We start from the raw sequence: 26886 nt of genomic DNA, 5'->3' as shown, positions 1-26886 counted from the left end.
TCCTTTCGAACACCGCATCGCCTCGAGAAAAACGGAGAAGCGATCGACGGACCAAGCGATGGACGTTTCACGTGAACGGAGAGAGAGAGAGAGAGGAGGAAGGAGAACGCAGCGTTCCTCCCACCGGCGGGTGTAATTCGAATGGCCGGCCGCGCTCATACATACATACATACATACATACACATATATGTGTATATATATATGCCCGATCTGATTGCATGCCGCAACGATATTAATCATAGTAGGCTGACGTACCCTCGCCCCTTCGCTTCGCGTTATTTACCTCCTTTCAGCCCCCTGCTAACCCCTCCGGGGTCGTCCAGGGAGACCGTACCTACCGAGATCCCCGCCAACCCTCACGTCCAAGGGCTCCTTCCTTCCTTCCACGTGTGTGTGTACACGTCTACGAACTACGAATCGCACGTATATGCGTGCCCTTCGTGCGTACACGTGACAGGATATTCCTATATATGAATTTTTCTATTTAACCCCCGTGTATGAGTACACGCGCGCCTCTCTCTCTCTTTCTCTCTCTGGTGCGAGCCTCTATGGGCTAGACGAGAGATCCCTGACACGATCGCGGCGCGGAATTCTCATAAAAAATACTCGGGGATTAATTAAAAAATGCCACGTCCCGGACAAAAAAGGATCGCTCGAGAACGAAAGGCGTCGGGGTGGTGTGCGTGCGTGTGGGTGGAGGAGGATCGTTCCTTCGCGTCGGTGGAAAGAGGACGGAGAATTATGAGAGGGAGGGGGGAAGGTCGAGAAGATTATATTTAAGGTCTCTTCGTTCCATGGCCGCTAATCGATTACCTTTTCCCTTGTCTTTTCTCCTCGCTTTCCCTCCCTTCTCGTCGTCAATTTCCAAGAACCAACACTACTTGCTATTTGTCTCCCCTTTCGCTGCTTTCCACCTTTCTCCTTCGCCCAACCGTTCGATCGCGAGTTTCGCTCGCTTCGTTTTTTGCGGCTTACACTCTCTTTCTCTCTCTCGATTAAATCTTTCTCTCCCCCTTTTTCTTCGATGGCGGCTCGTGCATCGTGGAACGGATTCATTACGAGACATCGATGTCCTCGGGAGGGAAACGTTGCGATCGCGTTACGTATCCTCTCTTTCTCGGGAGAGCGAGGAACGGCGAAAGTGTTGGACAATAAGAGGAATCGATTGGCCACGGTGGTTTTTCGTAGCCGGGGCGGAGAATAACGGGGATAAGAAGCAGGCTCGACTAGGTAATTCGTGCGGCAGGGAACGGTAAATCACGTATCGAGCTGGTTCACGGGGAACGGCCTTTAACAAAGTGGAAACGATATCTTGAATTAGTCTCGGGCCGGTAGGTTCTTCCCTCCTGACAGAGGGGAAATGTGTTCGGAGGCGGGGAGGCCCGAAGAGACGGAATCCCGCGGCGCCGCTTGGGAAACGTCCGTTCAATGGCTGCATTCTACGCGTTTCAACGGACAAATAAAGCGAACAAATCCTAGGACTGGGAAATGTTGCATGTTTGTGCGCGCTCGTGCCGATGCGGATGGATGAGTTCGTTCTCGGGTGCATTCGGCCGAGCATCTTGCCGAACACAACGGAAACGTAATATTTTTCAAGATGAAACGTAATTCGTTTCTATTTTGTTGGCGCATATATCGAAAAGTATATACGGAAAAGATATTACAAATATTTTATCTCCATCGACGTTAAATTCGTGGATTAATAAATCTGTTCAAAGTGCTGCGAGCGCAAAGAGGAGAATATAAAAATATCTGTTCCATTTGGAAAAAAACGTACCGGCAACAATCATTCTATGACGTGACGCGTTTCACACCGATTTCGCCGTGCCTGTATTCGAATGAACATCTCGTAGGGAGCGAATCGAATAAAGGATGGATCGAGTCGATAAATCAACGAATCGCTTCTCGGTCCGTTGGAAATGACCCTTAATGAAGTACGAACGATATCGTGGATTAGCCTCGGTTCGGTTGCCTTCGGGACGAGAGGAAATGTCTTTCGTCGGTTACGAAGGGTCGAGGGTCTCGTCGTCGTCGTCGTCGTCGTCGTCGCTGCGTCTGCCTCCTCGGCAATCGTCCATTAAACGTCGTGACTACGATCCCCCTTCCCCCTCTATGTGGGCGAATCATTTTTGGGGTGAAGGTTTTACGCGTCTCCACAGAGAGAGAGAGAGAGAGAGGGAGAGATTAACGTCGAATCGAAAGGAGAGTAAATCATAAAAATCGGCGGAAGGGGGGGAAAAATGAAACAGTGGTTAAGGGAGGGTAAGAACAATGGATGGATTGTGAGGATTGTGAATGAATAGGAACGTTTTCGAGGCTTTGAACTCACGAGAGCTCGTATATTAAGAACTTTATTCGAAAAACCCCCCGCGTAGCCGGAATTATTTCGACGTTTATTTTTATTCCTTTGAGCTTCACACGTCGAAAAACTTTGCGGGCCTCTGACGAGTCTGATCTCCTCTCTATCTATCTATCTACCCATCTATCCATCTATCCATCTATCTTTCTCCGTCTGTGGGTACGCAGGGGGTGAGAGAGATGGTTTGAAACAAGTTGGAAGATTTACGGACGAAAGCGGAATATGGAATGGAGCGAGCGCAGCAGCGGGGTTAAGTCGACCGTATCGGATCGAGTGATTACGATCAAATGGAGTAACGATAGCGCCGAAAAGGGGATCGAAACTTCGTTCCCGATCGAAAGAAGTTAGTCGACTCCCTCGATAGGGGGGTATTATACAGGAGGAAAAAATTGTTTCTCCTCCCGACTCGTCCGAAAATCCGAGACGTCGATTCTTCGATCCGCGCGGCAAACGGGATTTTGTTGAAGAATTGGAACAAATCAAATTGCGATAAAGCGTCGCACGTTCGACGAAATAAACATGCTGTTTCCCGCTTTTGGGATCGGAAGGAGGAGTTTTTAAATTCGTACGTCACGTTATTAACCTAGTCGGGGACTAACTTTTCACCGAGTTTAACGACTTCGTGCCCGACCATCCGTTATCGAAATTCCCGCGGAACTTAATTACCCTTGACGTTGAAGAATTCTCGTTTCGTAAGCGACGCTCTTTCGGCTCGTAAATCTTGAGCCGAAAGGCGGAAAGAGAAACGGATCTAGGAACCGTATGGAAGAGCGAAAAAAAAACACGGTTCAACTCTTTCCATTTCTATTCCTGCTACACCCGATCCTCCAAAGACTTAGCACAAATTCGTTTCTCGAGTCGTTCCAAGTTCGTACACGAATCTTTTCTTGCAAAGAAAACATTTTAACAGTCTCTGAATAACTGTCATACGAGATCATCCACACGTTTGCTTTTCATTTTTATTCTTTTTAATCAATTCTCACCTCTGATCCTTGAAGAAGAGGAAGATGCTTCGTAATTACCAATTACGTGGTTTGAATCCACCGGTTTTTCCGCTTTCGGAAGTGACACGCATTCTCGACGCACCCGTCCCTCGCTTTCATTTTCCGCGCAATTATTCGGAAACCCGCATCGAAGCGGAACCATGGTCGGAGAAACAATAACTGTATTCGCGTGTTGTATAGCGTATAGTTGCGGTGGCGGGTGTAATTGATAATTAAACACAATGCGTGGCCCGAACCGCGGTGGTGTCCTGGCGACGAATATTATTTCTAGTCCAATTACCGTTGTTCCTGTCCTGGTAAAATTAATTGGAAGTGGCGTCGAGACGATTCGGAACGAGCCAGCTGCTAACTACAGCCGCGGTCTTAGCGGCCGAATAAACTGCGCTGCCCAAATTCGATGGCCTGTATTGCGCATTCGACGACCCTCGTGCCGTGGATCGTGTCGTCTCGCCCTACCACACATTTACCACATTTTTTCTTTTTTATCTCTTTATCGCGGGATTAAAACGCGAGAGAGGGATGCGATCGGTAATTTACGGATTAGCGTTTAATTGCAGTCGAGCGAAATGGTGTATTGGTGAAAAATAGCAAAGAAAGAAAAAGAAATAAACGATTATTTCCCATTAAACGCCGCGTGTTATTCGGAGTGTCGAAACGGGGAAATTTCTGAACGATCCTTGAGCGCGTATCGGATATACAAATAGGCGATTACCGCGGAAGAAGTGCTCCTCGAGTTGTTTCCGCCACGAGGAAATGTTCTTGCAGCCGGCTTTTTGAAACGGGAACGAAACTAATTTGCGGCGAAGGGCCGTCGACTTCGTACTCGCTCTGTTCGCGACTTCTGTCACCAGCCATCGCCGTCGACCGGCTGACACAGAGCGGCGTTCACGTTTAGTCATCATCTCGACGACTAAATACTCTCGCGAGACTATTTTTTTTCCCCCTTCTTTCTTTTTTCCTTTTTAACTGGCATCTAATCCACTCGGTCGAGCGAATGGAATTTTTTTTCGAACGGAATAACGATTCTCGAAATGTTCGATTTTCCAGAGAGCGGTGTTTAATGCGAGTGATTAAGCCCCGCGGAATCGGTTCGACGTCCGTCCTCCGTTTGAGGACCACTGGGGGGGTTGTTGACGCGATAACTTAATTACAAGGGTCAGGATCGGCGATCAATCCGCGGCGACACGACACATTACCTGCGATCGGTTTCCCTAACGAAGCAATAAGCAGTGGAGCGGGCGTAACTCGAGGCGATTCGTCACATCGATTAGCGTTGCCCGCTTAAGTGGCAATAATCCCTGAACTCCCGGTTAGCTCACTATAATTTTTACTCTCTCGTAGTTACTATACACCATAAACAGGCTCGAGACGAAAGAAAGAAATAAAGAAAGAGAAATACAACTGCTACTGTGCTATACACCACGAATGGAGGTGGAGGAGGCCGACGACTATGGTCATCGTGGTTGGACCGTAGATGAAATGATTAAGAATGATTCACAAGCCGCTAGAGACGGCCAGTTGCTCTCTTAATGAGTTGTAATTAATGGTCCGTGTATTAACCTTGGAAAAAAGTTTTCGGCCGACGAAATTGTTGGGTGATGTTGCAATTTTTTTTTGAGACGTAAAATATCGCGGCACGTGGTATGAAAAATAAATAAATAAACAATTTAACTTTTGTTTGTTATCAAAAAGTGTAAAAAGGAGAAACGCATTTAATATCATTCACGTAGAGGAATAATTATACGCGAAAACATTGCGTTTATTGTTGTTAATCAAAGTAACAATTTCTTTCTTTCTTTGTTAATTCGAAATAATATATCAATCAACATTTTATTTCATCTCTTCGTATACGCGTTACATCTCGTAATATCTCAACAATTATATTCGAACAATTATATATCGGCGAAAAATTTCTTCCTCCTAGTATCGCGTGTATAGGATATAAACTCGTTTGGGTGGGAAGCGTAGACAGGATCTGGAAATCTCGCATCATCTCGAGCGCAGGATTAGACGAACGAGTGTAACGACACGCGCGGCCTGTTATTAATAATTGGAAGGATCGCACGAGTTAGACGCAACGTGTAACTACCGTGAAACGCTACCTTGGCCGATTAATGGTTATAGGTGAGTCGGTGTGCAAGATCGCGGAAGTCGCCGCGAAACGTACGGCCTTTTTGCTCGTTGTTTGTCGAACGTTGTGTTAAGAACGGCCTATCTTTCTTTCTTTTCTCCTTTTTTCTTTCTTCCGCAGCCTATCCTTCCTTGCATGGGCCGAGAACGTGGCGTGTCGGTGTTAATGCGTGGGAAGTATTGCAAGGATATGAGGCTCGATCCTCGAGGAACGATAGGGAAGTCGAGTATCGGTTACTGTTCTGATTTATCGATAGGTTTCTATTGTATTATCTAATTTTGTATCCTCTTCGTTTATTCGCGAACGAAGATAAAACGACGATTCGAAAGATTTTTAGGAAAAGGTTTGTGTATATATATGTGTGTGTGTATAGGGGGATGTATATATTTTTAAGTGAAGTTATTCGTTATTATTTATTATTTATTACTAAAGTGAAGATAAAGGAAATTTATATATCACCAGTTTATGATAATTTGTTATAATTTATTATTCCAAGCGTAAGAATAATAACACGAAGATAATGACGGACGTTTCGAGAAGATAGATCGGATATTTTAATTAGCAGATAATGGTAAATTGTTTGGAGAATATCAATATCGAATTTTAATAATATGATATACTTTAAATACTCATAATTAAATAAAAATAATACAGGGAACATAATGTGACGTTAAATTATAAATCTTTATAAATTATTTTATAATCATTTTATAATTACTTTTATCAATCTTTCGACAAAATTATCGGCTAGATACAAATATTTATTGGCGCGTTATGAGTGGCGCTTTATAATAACGAAGCGTTAATTTCTCTTTCACTGAACCAAATAATTCATGACGAATATTCTATATTTAACGTATTATAAAGTATTTAAAAAAAATAGCCTCACACTCTTTGAACTGAATATACATAAGCTTCATCGATAGATAGGCCGCAGTCAAAGGGTTAATCCTTTGCGTAGGCACGTATCACACTGTAAACTGGATCGTTCATGTCCAACTGCAATTTTTCCCACTCCCCTAAGCTCGTCGAAATGTGGAAAAATTCCAAGGCAGAGATACTTATCGATAACCTTTCGTTATCCTCAACACTTGCTCGTATATGCACAATACAGTTGATAAAAGAGAGGAAGGGGCATTGAAGCCAAACCATTTCTACCGAACAATTATTTGTTGTAATTCGTTTAAAAGGATATAGGAGGAATTTATCGGCGCGAAACCGTTGCAGTAACCGAACCGAGGCCGCTCGTTTCGAGGAGCTCAATGATTCCGTTGCTGCACGATTCCAGAGAGAGAGAAAGAGAGAAGCAGAAAGGGAATCGATCGGATCTCGTGGATCGTCGCCATATAGAACGGTGGCGGCTGACCTCGGGTCGATTTCAGGAAAATGCGTGCAAAAGCGCAGCATCGAAGGTGCATTATCTCTCGCGATGCGGGACCGCGCGAGCGAAAACCGAATGTATAATTAATTCGAAGCGCGAGGCGCGGCCGATGCTTAATGAAGTCAGAGGTCAATGCGGCGCACTCGCTCGAAAATCAATTTTGACGCGTCGTTGCTCGATTCCCGACGCGACGCGAGGGGCTTGTTGCCCGTATCGAACCCGCTCTCCGCGGTTTTTCGTTTCTCGATATCGTATCGTATCGCGAGAAGAGAGAAATCATTTCCAAACTTTCCATCGCGAGTTGATCGTAGGAATCGCAGTGCAATCACAAATTTTCAAGCGCGAAGCGTTCGTTTTTTCATCAATTTTCACTCTGCAACCGTGATTGCGAAATTTCGATGATGGAATTTCAGGTTAAATTCCAGACGATTGTGACTGTTTTTTTTTTTTTTAAACCACGTGCTGAGAAGATGAATGATACGCGAAGACCGAGAAGATTCGCCGAGTATCCCCAAATAATAAATTTACCGTATGTTTATCGTACGGAATAAGCAGAATTAAGGATTCTTAACTCTCAAGTGGCTCGTGTTTACTTACTTACTGGTAGGACGTAGTTCTGTTTCTCGGAACATTCCATCGAGTTCGAAACAGCCATTTACTTTCGAGCTCACGTCCTTCGCTGTTCCACTCGAGTCGTGTATACGATTCGGAGACGTCTCGCAGTGTCGTCAATTCCGATATCATTCTCGTCGTAAAAATTCTCTCGGATCCTCTCTTAAAGTTCGCGCGGGAAGATGGGCGGGCAAAGCGAGTAGATCTGGAAAATATCCAGAAGAGGAAGGGTCGAAGAAAGCTCGAGCCATAGATGCGATCGAAAGCATGGTGAAAGAGGTACGTACGAAGCCGTTGTCGGAGTTGAAAGATGGAAGGAAGGAGGGAGAGGGGCAGGGTAGGGCAGGCCAACCTCTAACCATAATCTAGTATTATGTCGAGTGGTGTGTCGAGGGTCGGAAGAAGCGGTTGGAAACGAGTTTGTTCGTTTTGCCGGATTATCTTGCCTCCGCGTTTCGGCCGTGCGTATAAAGAGAGCGCGGGCATATTTTCACGGTTGAAATTCATGGTTCGAATCCGTGAACGACGTTACGCCGGCTTACCGCCGTGTATTCGTTTAATCTATTCAACGAGCGAGACTGTGGACGAGCCACACGCGAAACCACCAAGTGGGGCAAGGGAGAGGAGGCTTGGAAGAACGATACACGGTAGAACGGCCGTGAACCAGGAGGGGAAAAAATCGGAAGGATCGAAGAAAGAATCTACGGGATTCGTGTCTACGCGCTTCGATCGAAGGCGAGAGAAAGGGAGAGAGAGAATATCTTCCCTTTTCTTTGGCAAGAAGAATAGCGTCGTTGATGAATTTCTAAATATTTATCCGTTTTGCTTGCATCGTTGGCAAGCGTGCAAGTTCGTAATACGTTCGAATCTGCGAATAGAAATTGGAATCGTAAGGTTTCCTTGGCGGAATAGGAGATGCATCCATCCAAATTTCGAATGATCGGCGCACCCCATAATAGCGTGGCTTCGACGAACGCGTATACAACGCGGGTCCGTGACAGGCGCGTCTAGCCGCCATTTCACGAATATCGAATTCCTTCGGGCAATTTTTGAATGATACTTGATAGCCGGGAATTCGTACGAGTGCGCACACAGGGTATTGCCTGCTCGACGCGTCTCACCCTCCGCCTCTCTTTGTCGTCCGTCCGTATCGCCGCGGCCCCTCACCTCGTCATAAGTTCGCCGTTTCGCCATGGAATATTACGCGCCCGTGCGCGTAATAAACGAAGACGCTAAAAAACGTGATTGGGTTTCATACGGTAGCGGAGATTGCGTTACCGATCCTTCTGCCGTGCGATGTCGACGCCGCTCCATGCCTCCTCCGTACTCTTCAAATATCTACATCGATATTCGTCCATGTTCGTCGCACTGCCCTTCAACTCCACCTCCACATCTGATCGATCGTGCCTCTCCTCGACGAACGTTTGTGAAAAACGTGGCAAACGTCCGGTTCAACGAATCATCGCAAATGCGTGTGGCATGGATTGTTTAGGATGTTTCGTTGTGTGGGTCGTGTAATACGAAAGGATGGGCGATCGGAAACTTTTTTTTTAAACTTATCTCTCCGAAGTTTACCCAGAGTTTATCTCCACGAGTCCGAGTATTTATCTCTACCGCACCCCAAGAAAAACATTCCAGAACACCGATTGTCCCGAAATTCCCCTGCTCTCCAACGGTCACGTGTCCCTATTAGTCCGGATAATAGAGAGAGTCTACCGTGAATTCGTTTTGCCCGGGACTCTTAGCCGAACTGCTTAACGCGCTCTCTCAACTAAAAGCACGCCCCTCCCCCTAAAGAATGGGAAGTGCTCTTAAGGGTTCGTGCTTTGCTCGAAAATAGCCGATTCGTCATGGCGTATCGTAAACATGTGCATCGGATAAAGCTGTCCTCGAGGATGCACTTCTGACGATTCTTACCACCCACTCGGTAACTCCACCACTACTCTATCCCTCCCCTCTCTCTCGTTCTCTCTCTTTCCCTTTCTCTTTCTCTCTAAAAAATTCCATTTCGAACTCGTCGTGTGCACGACGGCCGACGCGGATTAAAAAAAAAAAAAAAAAAAAAGGGAGGACAGAACCCGGCGTTGCGCTCCACGATCGCGGGTAATCCAATCCGTTTTCCCTCTTTTTCCCCTTTCGTTTTTTTTAAACGGGTTGAAATATTACGTTACAATCGAAAAAAAAAAAGAAAAGAAAAAAATGGTCAACGTTTCCCCTCACAGTTTGGTTTGTCGCGACGCGCTCACGCTTCCCGATAACACGCATGCCCCATTACGAAATCGTCGTGGTGGACGCGACGAAGACGAGGCGAACGGTGGGGGTGGAGGGATGAAAGGAGAGGGCGCGGAAGGGAGACAGAGAGAATCGTCGAGTGGTCCTTCACCTCTTTTCTTTTTTTCTTTTTTTCGCGGCTGAATTTTAAACTAAGGCCGAACGCGTAAACGTTGGCCTTTGAGGGCGGTGGCGAGCGTTTTTTCGCCGAGAAAACGTTTCCCTGGCGAGATCCGTGTCCGGTCGTGCAACCGTTGCATAAATATGAGGGAACCGCGCACGAGAGTCGAGGCGAGCACGCGGCGACATGAAAATGCGATGAAGCCTTCGCCGATGACAGTGGAGAGAGGCGGTGGGGAGTGGTGGAGGCGGACGAAGGTGCGAGCAAGAGGCGAGGGATCCTTGATGGGGAGAAAAGGAGGGTGGCAGAATTTTCTCAAACGCTCCCCCTCTTGTCACGGGTTACGACTTCGCGAATTTTTCCGGGCTTGAAAAATTTCGATTGCCTTGTGAAAGATTAAAACATCCGCTCTTCTCGTCTCGCTCCCGAATCTCGACTTGTGGAAATTCTGGAAAAATAGTTTGCTTAATATATACAAGAGCGAAGCCCGGATTTTCTCACTAAAGAGGAATTTTTTTTTTTTTACGAAGATTTTTCTTTATATTCCCTTTGTTTTCCTTTCGCGAATCATCGATTCCCGCGACAATTACCGCGGTATAAAATCTAGGATTGTGGGCCCAACGGGAAGAGAATCGTTGCATAAATATGAGGATGACGTGCGAGAATTGGAACACCGAGGACATGAAAATGCAATGAAGATTGCATTGCGAAGGAGAAACGCGGTATAGATGGATAGAGGAAAAGAACGGATGGATAGAGGAGAACCTCGAGAATCTCGAGTTCGTCGTTCGTAAGCAAAGAGAAATATCTGGAATTTTTTTTATCTGGAAAAGAAAATCCTCCGATAGCCAGTTGAATTTTGACACGAGGAAACGAGGTTACGTGATTAACAAAGGACGTGAAGAAAAGGGGGGAAAAAAAAAGAAAATACAAGAAAATGAAAAGAACGGACGAAGGTGACGACGATAGGGTTCACGTGTCTCCGCGGTGGAATTATTGTAATTTTCCCCGTCCTGGCCGTTGGCCGCGCTCAATGGGCCAAATATTCTATTTCTTAGCGAACCATTCTTCTCGTAATTGCAGTTTTAATCTGTCCAGCAGACCGGGAAAGACCTAGTTTTGCCCACACGAGAGACACTCGAACCCCCCTCCACCCTTCGTGTCGCCTTTCTCCTTTTCTTCTTTTACCGAAATTTTTCTTCTTCGCGAAGAAACGCACTGCATCAACGGTTTTCTCGCCCCCGCCTACCCGTAAAATCGGCGATCATCCACCCTGTCCGATAGGGAAATTGCTTCCGTCCGTGGAACCAATTACGAACCGTTATTACCGATTCCTCGAAAATGCTCCGTACCTAAAAATTTCATCTCCTCCCTTTCCCGTCCACCAGGGCGAAGCTTGTCCCTCGTCGCAAATTACCGAACCTATTCTCCTCTCCCGGCGACTTTCACCGGGTCGCAGGAAACGGGCGCAGAGAAAAGAATCGTGGAATCCCTCTTCCCTCCTCCGTGAAAACGAGCAGCAACCTAGCGTGAAAGGAAAGAGGGGCGGAGGAGAGATGGTGAACGAGAATCGCGGGAGGAAAAGGAGAGGAGGTTGCTTCCGGTTCGACCGAAAATCGTATCCATCCCCAGCGAGGTAACGCGGTCCCGGGGCAATGGGAAAAGTCTAAATGGGGAGATATCATTTTCTCGGTCAAATATTTGGGCATCCCCGAACGAAGATATCTTCTATTCCGCCCTTTCGCTACACCGCGTTTTCGACCTTGCCGCTTTCCTCGGCCCGTTTCATCATCAACGAAGATTTCGTGGATGGGAGAGAAAGAGAGTGTGTGTGAGAACGAGAGAGATTCGCGATGAAAAATGGACGAGGAGGGAGGATGGAGCGCGGATGGAAAGTGGAAAAAAGAGGGAGGAAGGGAAAGGAAGAGCGAGAAAGGGAGAGTGGGTCTGCACTTTAGCCCGATTAAATACCACGCTCCTGACCGGATAGAGCTGGTAATTACGCAAAGTGGTCGGTGGTCCCTGGTTACTTGGCGTTTACAGGCCTCTGCTCTCCCCATCCTAATGCTCTCATATTTTTGCTTCTCTGTTCCCGTGATTTTTTCACGAGAGGAGGAACCAAATTTCGGAAATCATCCTTGTCTATTCGTTATTTCGAATATATCGTATTTGGATAGGAAAGAACGAATCTTTCCCCGAGTTACCGGCACAACCAAAGGATTACACGCCAGTGCGGAATAGAAACCTGTTCAACGGGCGAGCGATCGTATAATAAGTTATCTATCTGCGTTCAAGTTTTCTTTTCTTTTCCAAAGATAGCTTTGCGTCCTCTTGAATGGTACAAATTTCCGCCTTTTACGATTTTTGAGTGCATCGTTTAATTGCGACTAGCGCTATCGTCGAGGTATCGATAATTATTTATATCGCGTACAAGAAACGTTTATTGGGCGAAATGCGTAGCATGACGGATCGCTTGAGAACGAACAAGAAGGGTAACGGTATCCCGGATATTTTATGATTTACATGTCGATCACGAGCCTCAATTACCGGGCAAGATGGCGAGGAATAATCTCGAGGAATATTGAATATTTATCAGTTCGCTTTGGACGGCAAAGATTTACGAAAAATAAACTTCCCACGTTACGGATCCATTCGCACATTGGCAGCCCTGAGAAATAAATAAGATGGAGGATATAATTGAAAATTTTCTTCGATCGAAAGGAACGAAACTTCCCTTTGTTCGATTGTTGTTTCGATTCTCGATATTAAGCGGCTCGTTTCCTTTCTTCCCTTCTCGTGGACGAGGGGGAACGAGGGGCGATGTTAAAAAATGAAAAAATGGTGGAGGGGGCATTTGGATCGATCGGAGAGAGCAAGAAAGGAGGGCTGGTGGAAAGACGGGGCGCGAAATTGATTTGATTACGCGGCTTCCTGTTTCTTTGGACGTTTTTCGCGGGGACAGGATGCAGCCGCGAGTCGATTCTCGCCGCGGTGGGGAACGAGGATCGTCGTGGCGTCGTTTCCTCGATCCCGGCCTCGATTACGGCCGGGACGTTGCCGAAGACGCGTGATTCCATTTGTCGGTTGCAAATCAAAACCGCAGCGCGCCATGGACCGCAGAAATGGGCATGAATTACTATCGATCGAATCGCTGGAAATCGCATCAGCCGTGTTATAATCGCCCCTCGATAGGCCCTCTCGATCGCAGACGTACCATACTTTGGATTTCTTTCCAATCCCTTTACCAATCCGTGAAACCAGAACGCGTAACGAGCTACAAAAGTTTCGCGGAATAAAAACGAAACCGGGATTTCTCGCGTGCTACGCTGTAATCTCGCGAGATTACGGATACAAACGCGTTTTCTCCCCGACAAGGAAATAGGTTCACGATCGTTTCACGCCTGTAACTCGATAGTTCTGCACCGATATCGAGAGATATTCAGAGATATTCGATCCGTATAAGTAATACCGTCTATCCAATTTTATTTATTTATTTTATCTATTTTTTTTTCCTTCGCGTTCCACCAATTCAACCGATCCTTCCTCGTTTTAATTCCTTTCTCTCGGGCTCGCGAGGTTGTAATCGGCTCGAGCAAAAGCCCATTACGCCAGATGGCTTTGTCACACCGCTGCCACCGTCCCAAAATTAATAACCTTACTACACTCTCGACGCGTGTCCCATGCTCTCTCTCTTCTCTGTCTCGCTTCGAAACGCTTCTCATCTCGTTTTTTCTCTTCTTTCGACCTTCGCCTCGTCCACCCTCTTTCGCTTCGCCTCTCCTCCTGTCCTCTTTGTAGTTGACCGAAACAACTCCGCCGAATTATTTGTTCGACACGATTCGATACGCGCGTTTCTGTCGCATCTTATCTCCGATCTAACGTATCCCCTTGGAGGAACGAGGGTGTAATATAACTTTAGGGACTTCAGGGATGTGTATGCACGACGAGGGATAAGATCGTTTCATTGAATCGGAATGTTGAGTTTGCATTGAACGAACGAACAATTTTTTCCCTTCTCCCCCTCGGTCGTACTAATTTTCGATATTTCATTGTTTTGATCAATAAACGTCATGGTGATTCGATTTCATCCAATCTATCCTCGTCTTAGCATTCGGAGAAGGGATTCGAAGAATCCCCTTACCGGGAACCCCTACGTAGGGATTAATAGAAAGCAGATACGATCCTCGAGAATGTTGAACGACCTCCTCGTAGATAAAAGCCTCCTCGCTGATCGAGATGGGGGGGAAGAAAAACGGGTGAAAAGTGCGAATATGGAAAATAATTCGAATTCTCCTGTCCCCGAACGAGAGTAAACAAAGAAACGGAAGGAAGGAGAAATTTTGCCTCGATTCGCCGTCGAAGGGCGATTAGTCGATTAATCGACGCGAAGCGGGACGGTCGAGGAAAATTTTGGTGCGATCGAAATGAAGCGTTTTAGAAAATTGTTCTCGCGTGCGTTTGCGCCCCGGGTTTGTCCACGCGTGAGTGTGGGAGAGTTAATGCAACTGTGCTGCAGGCCGTAATGCAGTTCTGCTTTTCGGAGCTTTCATACGCCCCCGCAGCCCTGTGTGTTCACGGAACCGTGCCGTGTACACATTACTGGTTTTCCCTGGTTACCGCGTATCGAGTGTATCGCGCTCTCCTGCACGTAACCGCAATACTGCGGATCATTGTTTTCGAAAATACGGGCCAGGTTAGGTTCCCTGTAACATCGAGATCCGCCATTCAATCGGGAATATATATACGGACAATGGATCGTTGTCTGCTATTCCTATCCCCAAAGTCTGTGAATAATGGCGGCTACTGTTTTAAGTGCCCCAATTTGCCCCTCGAATACAATTCCTTTTTTTCGGAAAGGGTTTCTTTTATTTTTTGAATATCGAACGCGTTAAATATCGCGGAATTTCGGTTCGTTTCGACATCCAAGTCCATTTCTTATCAAAATTCTTATCGAGAAAGGATGGGATACAATGCTGTGCATTTCTCCCTGAAAATCCGTGGATATAAGATCCGTCGATGAGGGAAAGAGGGAGGCTCGAAAAATATTTGAGAACGAATTGGAATACGTGCCACCTTGGAATTCCTTGGTGAATTCCCTTCGCCGAGGATTAATCGAAGGGTCGGCAAGGTGGATTAAAAGCTCCTCGTTATTTCCTGGTAATACCTACCATGCTCCTCTTCTTCCGACTCCTCATCGGACCGGGGAACCATTTCGTTCTGCCGAATTTAAGCCTCTCGACGAGCAATCCCGGCGCCAATGCACATTTAAATTGATGGCTTCACGGTCCCTTGCATTTCGCGCTGCGTGTACCCGATATCTCGCCCCTATCGTCTGCCCCCTTCGTCTCCTCCTCCTCCTCCCCGTCCCCTCCTCCACGAGAGGCCCACGACTCTCGAGAGCTTTATCCTATTAATCAATGCGCATAAATTGTTTTAAGGGAATCGTTACTGCCCGTTCAGACACGCCATATAATGTCGGCGGGGTTAATGTCGCGCGCGGAACAAGAGGGAGCCAGCGAACCGGAATCATTAGATGTAACGCGGAATAGACGTTGGATTTATCGCACGGAAGGCCCGGAATTCGCAGCCGCGTTTCACCGCCGTTTCCCTATTCATACCGGTGGCCAGACCTAACGTGGATTGGCGTGGAAATTGGTGGGGCTCGATCGAGAGTGGCGGCAATTGGAAATAGAGACCTCTAAATAGGGTCGGGGCGTAACCCTCCCTCCCTGTTTAGAAGAGATTTACGCTAATCCATCCGAGATTCGATCGAGATTATCGTTTGGAATGCTTCTATCGTTTTAGGGTGGTCCGATGATCGAAAGTATCTGTTATTTTCGATCATCGAACGAAGGGAGGAGGGTGAGCTTTGTGAAAGAAAAAAGAAAAAAAGAAAATATATACGCTCAACGTTGAACGCGGTGGAAAACTCGCGAGTGGTATTTTTCAAAGAGGTGGCGAGCACGAGAAAAGGAGGTCGAAGGTGGATTTAAGCGTTATTCTCATCGCTCGTCGGAGGGAACGCTTCTTTTCTCTCTTCGGAACCTCTCTGGACTCGGCTTTTCTTTCTTCCGCCTTCCGTAGGCCTCCTCAACGTGCTCTTCCGCCGTGTCCCGACGGAAATCTCGAATAGCCAGAAGTGAACTGGACCATAGAAACGGGGAAGAGGACGGAGAATCTCTCTAGCCACGAGAATGCATAGGGGAGGGGAAAAAAAAAGAAAAGAAAAGAAAAAGAAATAAAAAAAAGAGAGAAGAGATTGTTGCTCTCGTACCGCTCGTATATCCAGCCGGACTTTATCTGACCGGCCTCTGCGCCCTGTTCCCCAAGATTTATCGGCGATACCGTTTTGCCCTGCTCGCATCACGCACGCGGGTAATAACGAATAATGCCGAGCAGTTAGAGAGAGAGGAAGAAAAGGGGAGGCGACCCCTTGGCGGTCTTAAGTGAAAAGTGAGCCCTCGTTCCGTGGAGGAGTAGGAGGAGAGGAGAGCAAAGCCGGGATCGCGTACTCGGAACACGGAGATCGAGCTGAATTTTCTAAAAGGGGCGCCGAATAATACAATCGTTACCCCCACTTTCCTTCGCCCCATTTCTCCACTTCCCCCGATAATATTTCTCTTAATGGCGGGGGGCTACACGATTCATCCCTCATCGTTCGTGTCAATTCGAGAGAGGACGTTCGAATCACTCGGACGACGCGTTTCTTTTCTTTTTATTAATAATTTTATCACTCGCCGGGGTATGTATGTACTCTCCATCATCGGCTCCACGACGTCTCGTCTCGACGAGAGAGGGGAAAAGCCTCTCGTTTAACGAGCCGAATGAGGGCTCCTTCGAAACGATAGACTCGTCAACGCAGGGGGGAGGGAAGGGGCACCGAGTTTAATTATTTTCTCCCGCGAGTCAAAAGCGGCCGCGTGTTCTTTTAATTGTTTCTTTGTCCCGTTCCTCTTTCCGCGCGGACTGCGGACGGGTTCTATTTATTTTCCTCGGGGACGCGCCACGCTCGACCACTCTGCAACTTGAAGCATTCCGCCATTGAGAACGATCTTTCGCAACGTTGCACGCCCTCTATCGCCCCCTTTTTTCGCTTTCCATTTGCCCGTTTTCTTCTTTTTTTTCCCCCTTCCTCCTCTCTTCCTTCCTTCTCCACCGTTTCTGACCCCCTTTGAAATTATCAGCGCTTCACGCTACTATTCGCCGTTAAGTATTTCACGCCGGTAGCGCGACGTTCGTTTATTTGCGCTTGCACAAACGACGCGGATCGTTGAAATAAATCGGCGCTTTTAAACCCACTTTTTCTCGTGCCCCGCGTGACCGCATTTTCGGTACCGTACCGGTACGTTCAAACACAAATATCTCGCCTTTGTTCGTGGAAACATGGCCAAGGGGAGAAAGGGGGGGGAGGCATTCTTTCTTCCTCCGAATTTCGCGGAAAAATTCTGCAAAGTTTTACCACGGGTTCCCATCCCGATTTCATCGCCGGATACTTCATTCGTATCGCGAACGTTTGTGAAACATACACGAAATCGAACGGTTCCGTATAAATACGTTTTCGGGATCGGCACGACGGTCTGGTAAACGAACGACGGGAAAAAAGGAGAGAGAGAGAGAGAGAGAAAAAAAACTGCGGGATTCCGTCCAAGCCAGAAACGTTCCAATTCGATAATCGAGTGCACCACTTTGCAGTTTTCATCTCCGCTCCCCGCAATAACATCCGATCCATGATATTCTACGAGCCGGCCGTTGTTTGGAATCGGTCGCTGGAACGACTTGTCGTGAATTCTTTCCTTTCTTTTGGAAAGATCCCGCCGATCGTATTTTCTACTCTGTCGATTTTCTCCTTCGATGAAAGAAGGAGAGCCGAGCAATCGGGCGAAAGGGAAGGAGAGAACGTTTGCTCGAAACGAATCTACTACGATTAATATTCGAAAAATATTACACTCCACCACTCGTATTTCCAAATATTCTTCCATCTTTGATCCATCGCGGTACAATCTTGTGCGAAATCTGGTATACTCGGTACGTTTCAAAGGTATTATTCCACGAATGTATTAACATGCTCTGTATCAATCTTCTCCTCCTCCGCCTCGATAAATTCCACCGTGTTTCGTTGCCGCGAAACGATCTGGCAAAATCCTGAAAGGAGGTGGAGGAGGGAGGGGGGATAGGGTAGGCATTGTCGACGCCTTCACGGGTGAAAATAGAAGGTGCGGAGACCTGGGAAAGGGGATAGATGGTACTGTACAGAGAGGGATATGCACGCGAAAATGTCAAGCGCAATTTCTGAAATTCCATCGTGTCGCTTCCCCTTGCCACTCAAATGCCGCGCTCCTACGCCCTCCATTCTCCTCGTCTTCCGCCTCTTGTCCGCCAATCTGTAAGAGAATTTCTCTTTACCACCCCCTCCTCCTTCTCCAGCCCCAATTCCGCTTCTTTCTCCATCTCTTGCCCCCGTGAAAACGACGCGCACGTGATAGGTGAGGCAGGATCGACGCGTGTCGCGGATAGATTTTGCCACCGATAGATTAGGACGGTCGAGAATTCTCCGACTTTTTTTCTTTCTTTCGAACCGGAGAGCGCACTCGGCAAGTTTTCCACGGGAAAATAAAATTTAACCCGCGATAGATCCCGCCAGGGAATGGAACCCCTTTTTATTCCGCTCCATCTTGTTCCCTGACGTGACCCCGTTTCCAATTGTCCTCCCGCGGCTTTCCGCCGCGGTGCACGTGCGCCGCTGGCAGCTCGCATTCCGTGACGTGCATGCTTGCAGGCATGCATGCATGCATGCATGCATGCCGCGATGCAGCAAAAGGAAGACGTTATGCCCCGCCAATGGCGGCTCCAGAGACGCCGTGGACGGAAAGACATTCACGCGTTCCATTTACGCGATGGAAAAGATGTACCCGCGCCGCGATTTATCCGAGATTATCCGGCGATGGACGAGAGATGGACGAGACCCTTCGATCCTTTCCCAATTGCAATTTATTCCCAGGTTCACCTTCCGCAAAGATTGATCGTTATTATCGAGGGTTATACACGGGTAGGAAAATTTTCTCTGCTACCCCTTTCCCGTTAGATACGAACAGTGGCAGCGCATTGTATGCAAAACACGAGTATCGGTTAATGAACGCGATTGTTCTGTTCTCCGCGAGCATATGTTGATTTTTATGTATTCCGTCCGCGTCGCGGATAAAAGGGGGAGAAAGTCGCGCAAAGGTCTCGACAGTTTCAAAGTGGCAAAGCAGAAAATCGGAAGAGCGGGGAGGGAGCCGATGAACAATCGGAACCAGTCGTCGGGGGGGAGGGGGAGGGCGACCGATTCAAAGGAGTAATTGTTATTATACGCGGAGTTGCATATAGCAGCGGAAACAAAGCTGCGCAGCTTTTGTGCACGCACCGCTCTCGCGCATTGGCTTTCTTTTCTGGCTCTTGTATCGAGAGGGGAAAAGCGGGAGAGCCGGCGAGAACTATTCATTTGCAACCCCGAAAGGCCGAAAGAAAATCGAGCAACGCGACCCGCGTCGCAATTTTATGTCCCCGTCGCATGCCACGACCGGTAATTCTTACGTTCGTGGGGCCCATTGTGGCCTATGCGAGCCGCGTGACCGCCCGTTCGACGCGGCCGAATAAACAAAAGGGCGAGAAAAAGAGAAACGAGCTATTGCGGGGGCGTTGTTTCGAATGGTTTCTGGTTTTAAGCAGCGGTCATTAAACGCAGAAACCAGTATGCGATTCGATAGCAAAATGGTTGAGGATCGAGAAACACGGTAAATGCGTACGTATTACGATTACGTTGCAACCGTTAACTAAACCGTCGACATCGTTAACAAGTGTGTGTAAGAAATATACGCGTGGAAAAATGAAATAAATTGAAATAATCGAAATTCGCTGGAGGGAAGGGAAGGAGGGAATCGAAGTCGCTTTTTCATTCATCCCGATATCTCGATCCGTTGTCGAGATATAAGCGTTCGTAATTTAATGCAAAAGTTATGAATGGGTCCGTGATCTAGTGACCCAGATATTTTTCCTGGAAACGCGTATCACTTGTTTCGAGAATCTCGCGTCTGTTGCTTGCCTGTTTGGAATTGGTTAGTGAAACGAGAGATGGTCCGAACGAGAACGGAGATATATAATAATAAACGATTGAAAATATTCTCTTTTCCTTACACGACGATATCTCCGTAACGGAAAATCGTATCCGAATAAATCGAAAAGCGTTTTAAAGCTCAATGTTCCATCGACGAGAATTTAACATTCGCGTGATTATAACGATTTAAGATCTTCGTAATTTTCATCCAGTTCGAATTCAGTTTTAAGATAAATTTGACGCGGTCATCTCTGGGAAATTTTTATATTCGCGATTCCTATTATGATCTTTGTACAAGTACACGATCGTTCCCCGATACACTCGATGAACGCGAAACGAGGAAAAGAGAAACGAACGGGAGCGTAGGTTTCGTATGGTTCCATATGGTTTTAAGCGGTTGTCGTTAAAACGGTACTGGGTGAAAATCTGTTTAATTCCCTATATTGCGGCGGGGATACACGAGCCGGCCGTGTCTTTCGCTCGTTAGGCAAATATTTCGAACAGGGCGGTCGTTTCGATCTAACGATCGGCAGTGTCTATCCCGGCGCAACAACAACCGATACAGATTCTCGCCGATTTATTACATATACCTATACCTATGTATTTCTCCGTTTAACCATACACACGAAATCCATCAAACAATTTCAAATGCACGCCCGCGCGCGACGTACAACGAGCGATTATTCCCCGATCCTTTCAAACCATGGACCACTGTATATAACCGGCTAATCAAGCTCATGGCGCCTCGTACATCGACGAAACAAAACTCATCGGCGGGGAACGCCTGGAAAGCAGGGTTGCGGTTCCGCGAGCCAGCGGCGGCAATTCGGGCGGCACGCGAATACGCAATTATTTTTAATTGCGCCGGGGAATGGCGATCGCGTTCGGGGTTTCCGCGGCCGCATTAAAATGCGTCTGGGTGTAAAATTGAAACCGTGCAAATCCAGCCCGTGGGCCCCCACGTGCCCGCCCCGATAACGTGATTTTCAACAAATAATTTTCCCGTCGATCAGCAACCGCCCCACTTTTCGCGTCCTCGCTCGTCTCGCGGATCCGCGATTAACGCGTTTCGCGCTCGAAATCAGTCGCGAGATCGCGCCTCAACGACCGACAAGGGACCGACGAAGCGGCCTAGTTAGCTTCGTTCGCCAATAACCTCTCCCCCAACCTTCGAAACGATTTTAACTGACCTCCCGAATTATCCCGAATCGCGCCCGATTACCCGTGTTATCGCAATTACGCCGCCCTCCCCCGTTTTAACGCGCTTTAACTGGTTTTTCGACTTCGAGGAGGAGATCTCGTTAAATCTCGGTGGGTAATCACGAATTTTATCAACGCACGGAGGAGGTGTTGCTCGTTTCTACTGTTATATTCTTCCTCCTCTCTGTCTCTCCCCCTCGTCGGCAATTGTATTTGATGAAAGTTTAGATGTGCGCGATATGCACGGATGCAGTTGGACGAGGAAGGAAAAGGAGGAAGAGACACGTTTAAGCCGAAGAGGGAATTGCGAGAATGAAGGTGGAGCATGGAGATCGTGCGGAGATTCGGGTGCACGTGTCAAGAATCGGGATAACGTGTGATGTCTAAGACGCTCGAGCGATGCGTATGATCGAGAGAAACCGGGAAATCGTTGGTTACAGTCTCGAGAAAAAGTTCATTGACGACACGTTTTATGCGATCCGTGCGTCGTCACAATTATCGTTACCACGGTTTCGTTGTTTCGAGACTCCTTTTAATTTCCCATAATTTCCATAAACCCTGTTGCCCCGGATCGTTAACGAAATCGAATTTTTAAATCGTATCTCATAAACCGAATCAAGCCGCGCACGCATCGAGCAGTTGAATGCAACTTTTACTCGCAATTCCCAAGATATGAATATCACGATGGCAACGCTTCTAAAAAGAAACACACGCATAAATCCCCCCCGCGGCGGAGATCGGGCCGCGAATCGAAACGCGATTCGACGATCCGATAAGCGGAATTCCTGGAATTTCTTGGCGGTGAACGTTTCGCGGAGGACTCTCTCGATTGCCGATCTTGAAAAATACAGTCAGTAGCCAGTCGGGCCGGTTATCAAGCGATCGCGTATTCGAGGAGGAAAAAAAGAACGGGAAAAGAATCGGGCCGGGATTACTAGCGGGGCCAATTGTGCATAGGCCGCGTGGTTGGCCAACTTGCGCGAGAGATGGAAATCGCGTTGTCATCGGGTTTATCGCAATTATCGTGGCGCTTGTGCAAATACGTGGGAATGTAATTAGCCCGGGACCGCCGGGGCAAACAATAACGTTCTCCTGCCCCGTCCTCCTCCACCCCTCCGTAGGGAAGCGCGGGTGCACGCGAATTGGGGATTTTTCTGGGGGATCGCGGGGGGCGTTCCTGAATACGCATATATACCGGCCGCATAAAGCTTTTCACCCGGATATCGGCGGGTGCGTAACGCGTTTTATCACGTTTCTCTACTCGTTGCCTCGTACGATCTTCCGAAATTTAATATCGCGATCATCGACGGGGATATATTTCGTAATATCCGTTCGCAACGAAATGACACAAGTACGAATCCTACGTTTCTTATTTTCCACGAGCGATTCATTCAGCTTCGAGAACAATCGAACGAAGTAGAGATATTCTGTAGAGAGGATTCGATCGAATGCGAAGCTGGTCGCGGTGCGAGTCGGGAAGAATCGAGGCGCGTAAACGGAAGGAAAACGGAAGGAAGGAATACGAAGAATCGATGGCGGCGGAGAGGGAGAGAGTCGATTCTATTCACGCGCACGGTGGACGCCGCGGGTACAAGAGATAAGCATCGTCGGATTAATTATGCGCGATGCGTCGGCCAGAAGAACGGCGCGCTCTATTCAATTATCATTGTTTCTCCCCGAGTTTACAGATGTTTCCGCGATAATCAAGGATCGCCGCGCGTATTAACCGGCCGTTCAACGGGGAAGGAGAGAAAGAGGGAGCGAGAGAGGTCGGAGAGCGCGCCACGTCCGTTCGAGATGTGGACGTGGCTCGAAGGGAAAACAAAAAGGGTGGAGAGAAGTGGTTGGAGACGCGCGATTTAATTAGACTGGTTGGAAAAATTCACGCGGCTCGAACTCGCAGCGGCGCGACGCGTTGGCCGACGATCGTACACTGGCAACGGTCCAAACGTACCGGTCGTTAGTGCGTTTGCACGGGATCGTGATCCGCTTGCGAATCGCGTCGTGTAAAATCGAGCCGCACGACGATGCTCTCGGCGATACTAAGGGGCGAGTTCTCGTTTCATCTCGCGCGTGATGGCGTAGAGATTTTCGGGGAACGATGTCAATGGAACGATTTGAGATTTGACAATCGTGAGAGCGATGTTTGATTCGAACGAGATCAGAATGAAAAGAAATGTTTGGAGACGCGTTTGGAAAGGAATTATTCGAATTGAAGTTTTTAATCGGGACGAGGGGTGGTCGCGACACGGAGAACCGGAAATCTGGAAATCTCTGTTGGATGGCGGACAGTGCGATTCGGGAAAAGGGGGATGGTAAGAGGCGCACAACTCTTAACGGAAATAAATAGTTGGGGAGTTTCTGCTAGTAGTATTCCGGTTGTGCGGACTGCGAAAGGGCGGGGAGGGGAAACACGGCATTGGCGTTACCGCGCTCTATTTCCGCTCCTCTGTTTTTCACAGCCCTTTTTCTCTTTTGGACGCCGCGCTTCGTTTCGTTCTCTACATTCTTCGCCCCTCGTCCCGCCCGGACCCGAATGTTTTCATTCGTCCCATTGTGCGCCGAATGCCGAAACGCTGATGCGAAAATTGTTTTCCTTTTTTGCCTTCGTTAACCCACATTCACGGGGCGCACAGTGCGCTCGACTCGCGCGCTCGGATCGCTCGCTTAACCCTCGAGAGTCGAGCCCGAGAGAGAAAGGCAGAGAGTTCCGCGAACCCGCTTCCCGCGCTCTTTGCGCCCGTTTTCTCTGAATTAAACTGATTTGCACGGTTCCATTCCGACAACAGCGTTGCAATTTCCTTTCCTCGCCACGCACACGCTTTCCTTGTTTTTTTTTTTTTTTTTTCCATTTTGGAAAATCGAGGGCAGAAAGAGTTGCGCACCCTCGAGAATCGAAATTTGTCGATTTAACGAACATTTAACAAACATTGTTCGCAGGGTGGGATTCGGTGCAGAGCGTAGCGGAGGGATAAAACGGGAAATCGACTCGTGCGTGAAAAATCCTCGTAGCGGGATGTCATCGTTACGAATTTCGAACGGCGATAGGAGAGCAGGTGCGCGCGAGCTGGATTAGGCGTGGAATCGCGCGGATAACATGTTTTCCTTCGATAATGCCGCGCGACAAAGGGATTTCGCGAGAATGCGACTGACGTCGAGTTTAAATCTGGGGAGAAGGGAGAGAGGGGAAAAAAAAAACGCAGCCCGCGTGTGCATCGCGTCGAACACGAGGCGTGATCTCCGATAGATTGGAGGAATTTAGAAAGGCTTTGTTCCACTTATCGATTCCGGTTTTATTCCGAATTTAAAAATTTGAAGTCGAATAGCGGAAAAATTAATCGATCGATATAAAATTTTCTTCCATCTCTCTCTCTTTCTCTCTCTCTTTTCTCTCTTTCTCTTTCCTCGTTCTCTAAACGACATTTATTTTAAATTCGGAATTTGTATACCGAAAATAGCGTTACCAATCTCGTTAAATATTACGCGACACGAAGTCAACCTCGACGTGACTCTCTCCTCTCCTCCCCCCATCCCCCATTCCAACCGGTCAAGATGTTTCCCCGCGAAAAATGCTGGGACATAACCGAATGAAAAATCTGGCCGCGTTGCGGTCGGTGTAACGCTCGCGGTAGCAATTACTCTCACCCTCTAACGATGCCGGGGTTTTGTTTTGTTTGCAGGCGTAGTCGGAGCTCGGAACTTGACGATGGAGTGCCGCAAGGGTCGACGGAAAGGTCTACTCAGTGGCCTGGTGTTTGCGTGGCTGGTAACCAGCGGTTGTACCGTCGCGGCGCGAAATATAGGTGAGTGGCAAAGTATTTACGATTTCACCGCGCCGCGCCGATTCCGAACCTGCGAACCTGTCCACGGCCGCTTCTCTGTCCTTGTGCCAATTAAGCCTCCCGACGGAGGAGTCGAGTGCACGCGCGCGCGAATATTTACAAGCGGCGCGAGGGCCGTGTTCGCCAAGCCCGTGAAAAATTGCCCGCTTTCGAGTTTCGAATGGTTGTTGACGACGAAAAGCCTGTGGACAGGGTCGAAAGACCGGCGGACCTCGGTCGGCGGCGACTTCTGCTTTGTTGCATGCGGATAATTGGTAAGAAGGAAATATTTGGCGGGGTCCAGATACCATGCGATGTTCGTTTCAACCCTGTTGCGAAGTCTTGGACGGCAAGAAATATTGCATCGCTTGTTGTGTTACTCGTTTTCTTCCCTTTTTTTTTCTTTTTCTTTTTCTTTTTATCTTTCTGAAGAGATTCGGCAACGTCAATAATCTTTTCCCTCTGTATTTCTGTATCATCCGTTCCATTCCTCTGAAACGATAGTCAACCATTCTTTTAGAAACTCTACTGGTTATTATTATTAATATCATCAACCTGTATTTCTTTATCCATTATATGTACCTTTATTCGTATATAAAACTACGCCGAAAAATAACGAAAAATAATAATAACGAGAAACGATTAAACTATCGTTTAGAAAAAAAAAGAAAAAACGCTCGCAAACGAATCTTATCATTATTTAAAACAATTTTCTCCGCGATCACTTGCTTAAATTCTCGATCAAACGAATTAAAATCGTTTGAAAATCAATCCAACTCGATTTCGGTGCGGACGAAAAAAAAAAAATAGTTATCGTCGTGGATGAAACGTGTCGCGCAGCTGTGTACGTGCGTATACGGGGAGGGATGGGTTTTGGGGAAGAGGGCAGCGGGGGATGGAACAACGCGGATCGACGCACTGCATATCCGGTCGGGCGAAACCGCAGCACGGCGGCCGCGCTTACGGGTTGACCGTTGAAACATTTATCGGAAAGCAAACACGGTGTGTTTAATAACGAGGATGGAAGTAGCCCGGGCCCCGGCTAGTGTGTGTGTGTGTGTGTGTGCGCGCACGCTAGGCGGTCTGTTACGTTCCGGCGTATCGCGGCGAAGATCGTCCCTCGGCAAACCCTCCCTCCACCCTTGAGAAGACCCTTAGGAACAGGGAGGATGGCTCGGCCATACGAAAGGCCGAGTCGAGAATTAACTCGTTCGGCCCACCGCTAATCGATTTAGAAGAAGATTGCCGTGTCAAGTGATATTGTTGCGGGAAGAATGGAAGGGAGAGAGTGTTTGCAGGAGGCACGATGTAATTAGAGGATAAACACGCGTTCACTGTGGTTAAATATTTGAAAAAAGATACCTGAATAGATGCCCGGCCTCTTTTCCATTCGATTCAACTCTTCGAAGATCGAAGAGGGGAGCGTAATTCGTGACAAATATCCCCGATCCCCTAATACCGGTTAAACGAAACACCTTTCCCCTGGATGGATAGAGTTTCATTCGGTACAAAAAAACGCACGCGATTCCTCCATCGGATTGTCGATTCGAAGGAAAAAAAAAAAAAAGAAAACGCGCGGGTCGTGCTTTCCACGCACGAGTGAAAAGGGTGGAGATCTCTCTCAGGTTTGATTGCGCGACCAAGCCGAAATTTCGTGGTGCGCGCACGTCGAAGCGAAACCGAGTATTAACGAGCGCCGGTCTCGAGAGCGATTTCGAGTCGGGGAGGGTCGAATAAGGATTGTAAACCAGAAGGGAGAGAAGATTTTCTCTCCTATTCCTTCGCGTTATCACACACTTCGGTGCGCCTAATCCGTGCGCGCAACCGTCGTCGTCGTCGTCCCCCTCGCGTTTCCGCTATTTTGCCCTTCGTTTCTTCGAACCCACGTATCGC

General features: G+C 47.8%; 1 protein-coding gene across 14 annotated transcripts in view; it reads left to right on the top strand.

Annotated features, from left to right (window-relative positions):
* LOC108002419 (latrophilin Cirl) overlaps positions 1-26886 on the top strand; it is a 361012-nt gene that overhangs the window by 103342 nt on the left and 230784 nt on the right. For all 14 annotated transcript variants that reach the window (XM_062075120.1, XM_062074878.1, XM_062075257.1 and 11 more), the window contains one exon: positions 24853-24975. In XM_062075120.1, coding sequence (XP_061931104.1) covers positions 24879-24975 — 97 coding nt within the window. In that variant the 5' untranslated portion in view covers positions 24853-24878. The remainder of the gene's footprint in view (positions 1-24852; positions 24976-26886) is intronic.

Source organism: Apis cerana, linkage group LG1, assembly GCF_029169275.1.
Source record: "Apis cerana isolate GH-2021 linkage group LG1, AcerK_1.0, whole genome shotgun sequence".
NCBI classification, from domain to species: Eukaryota; Metazoa; Arthropoda; class Insecta; order Hymenoptera; family Apidae; genus Apis; species Apis cerana.
The sequence above is the reverse complement of the archived record's forward strand: the minus strand, read 5'-3'. Positions and strand labels throughout refer to the sequence as shown.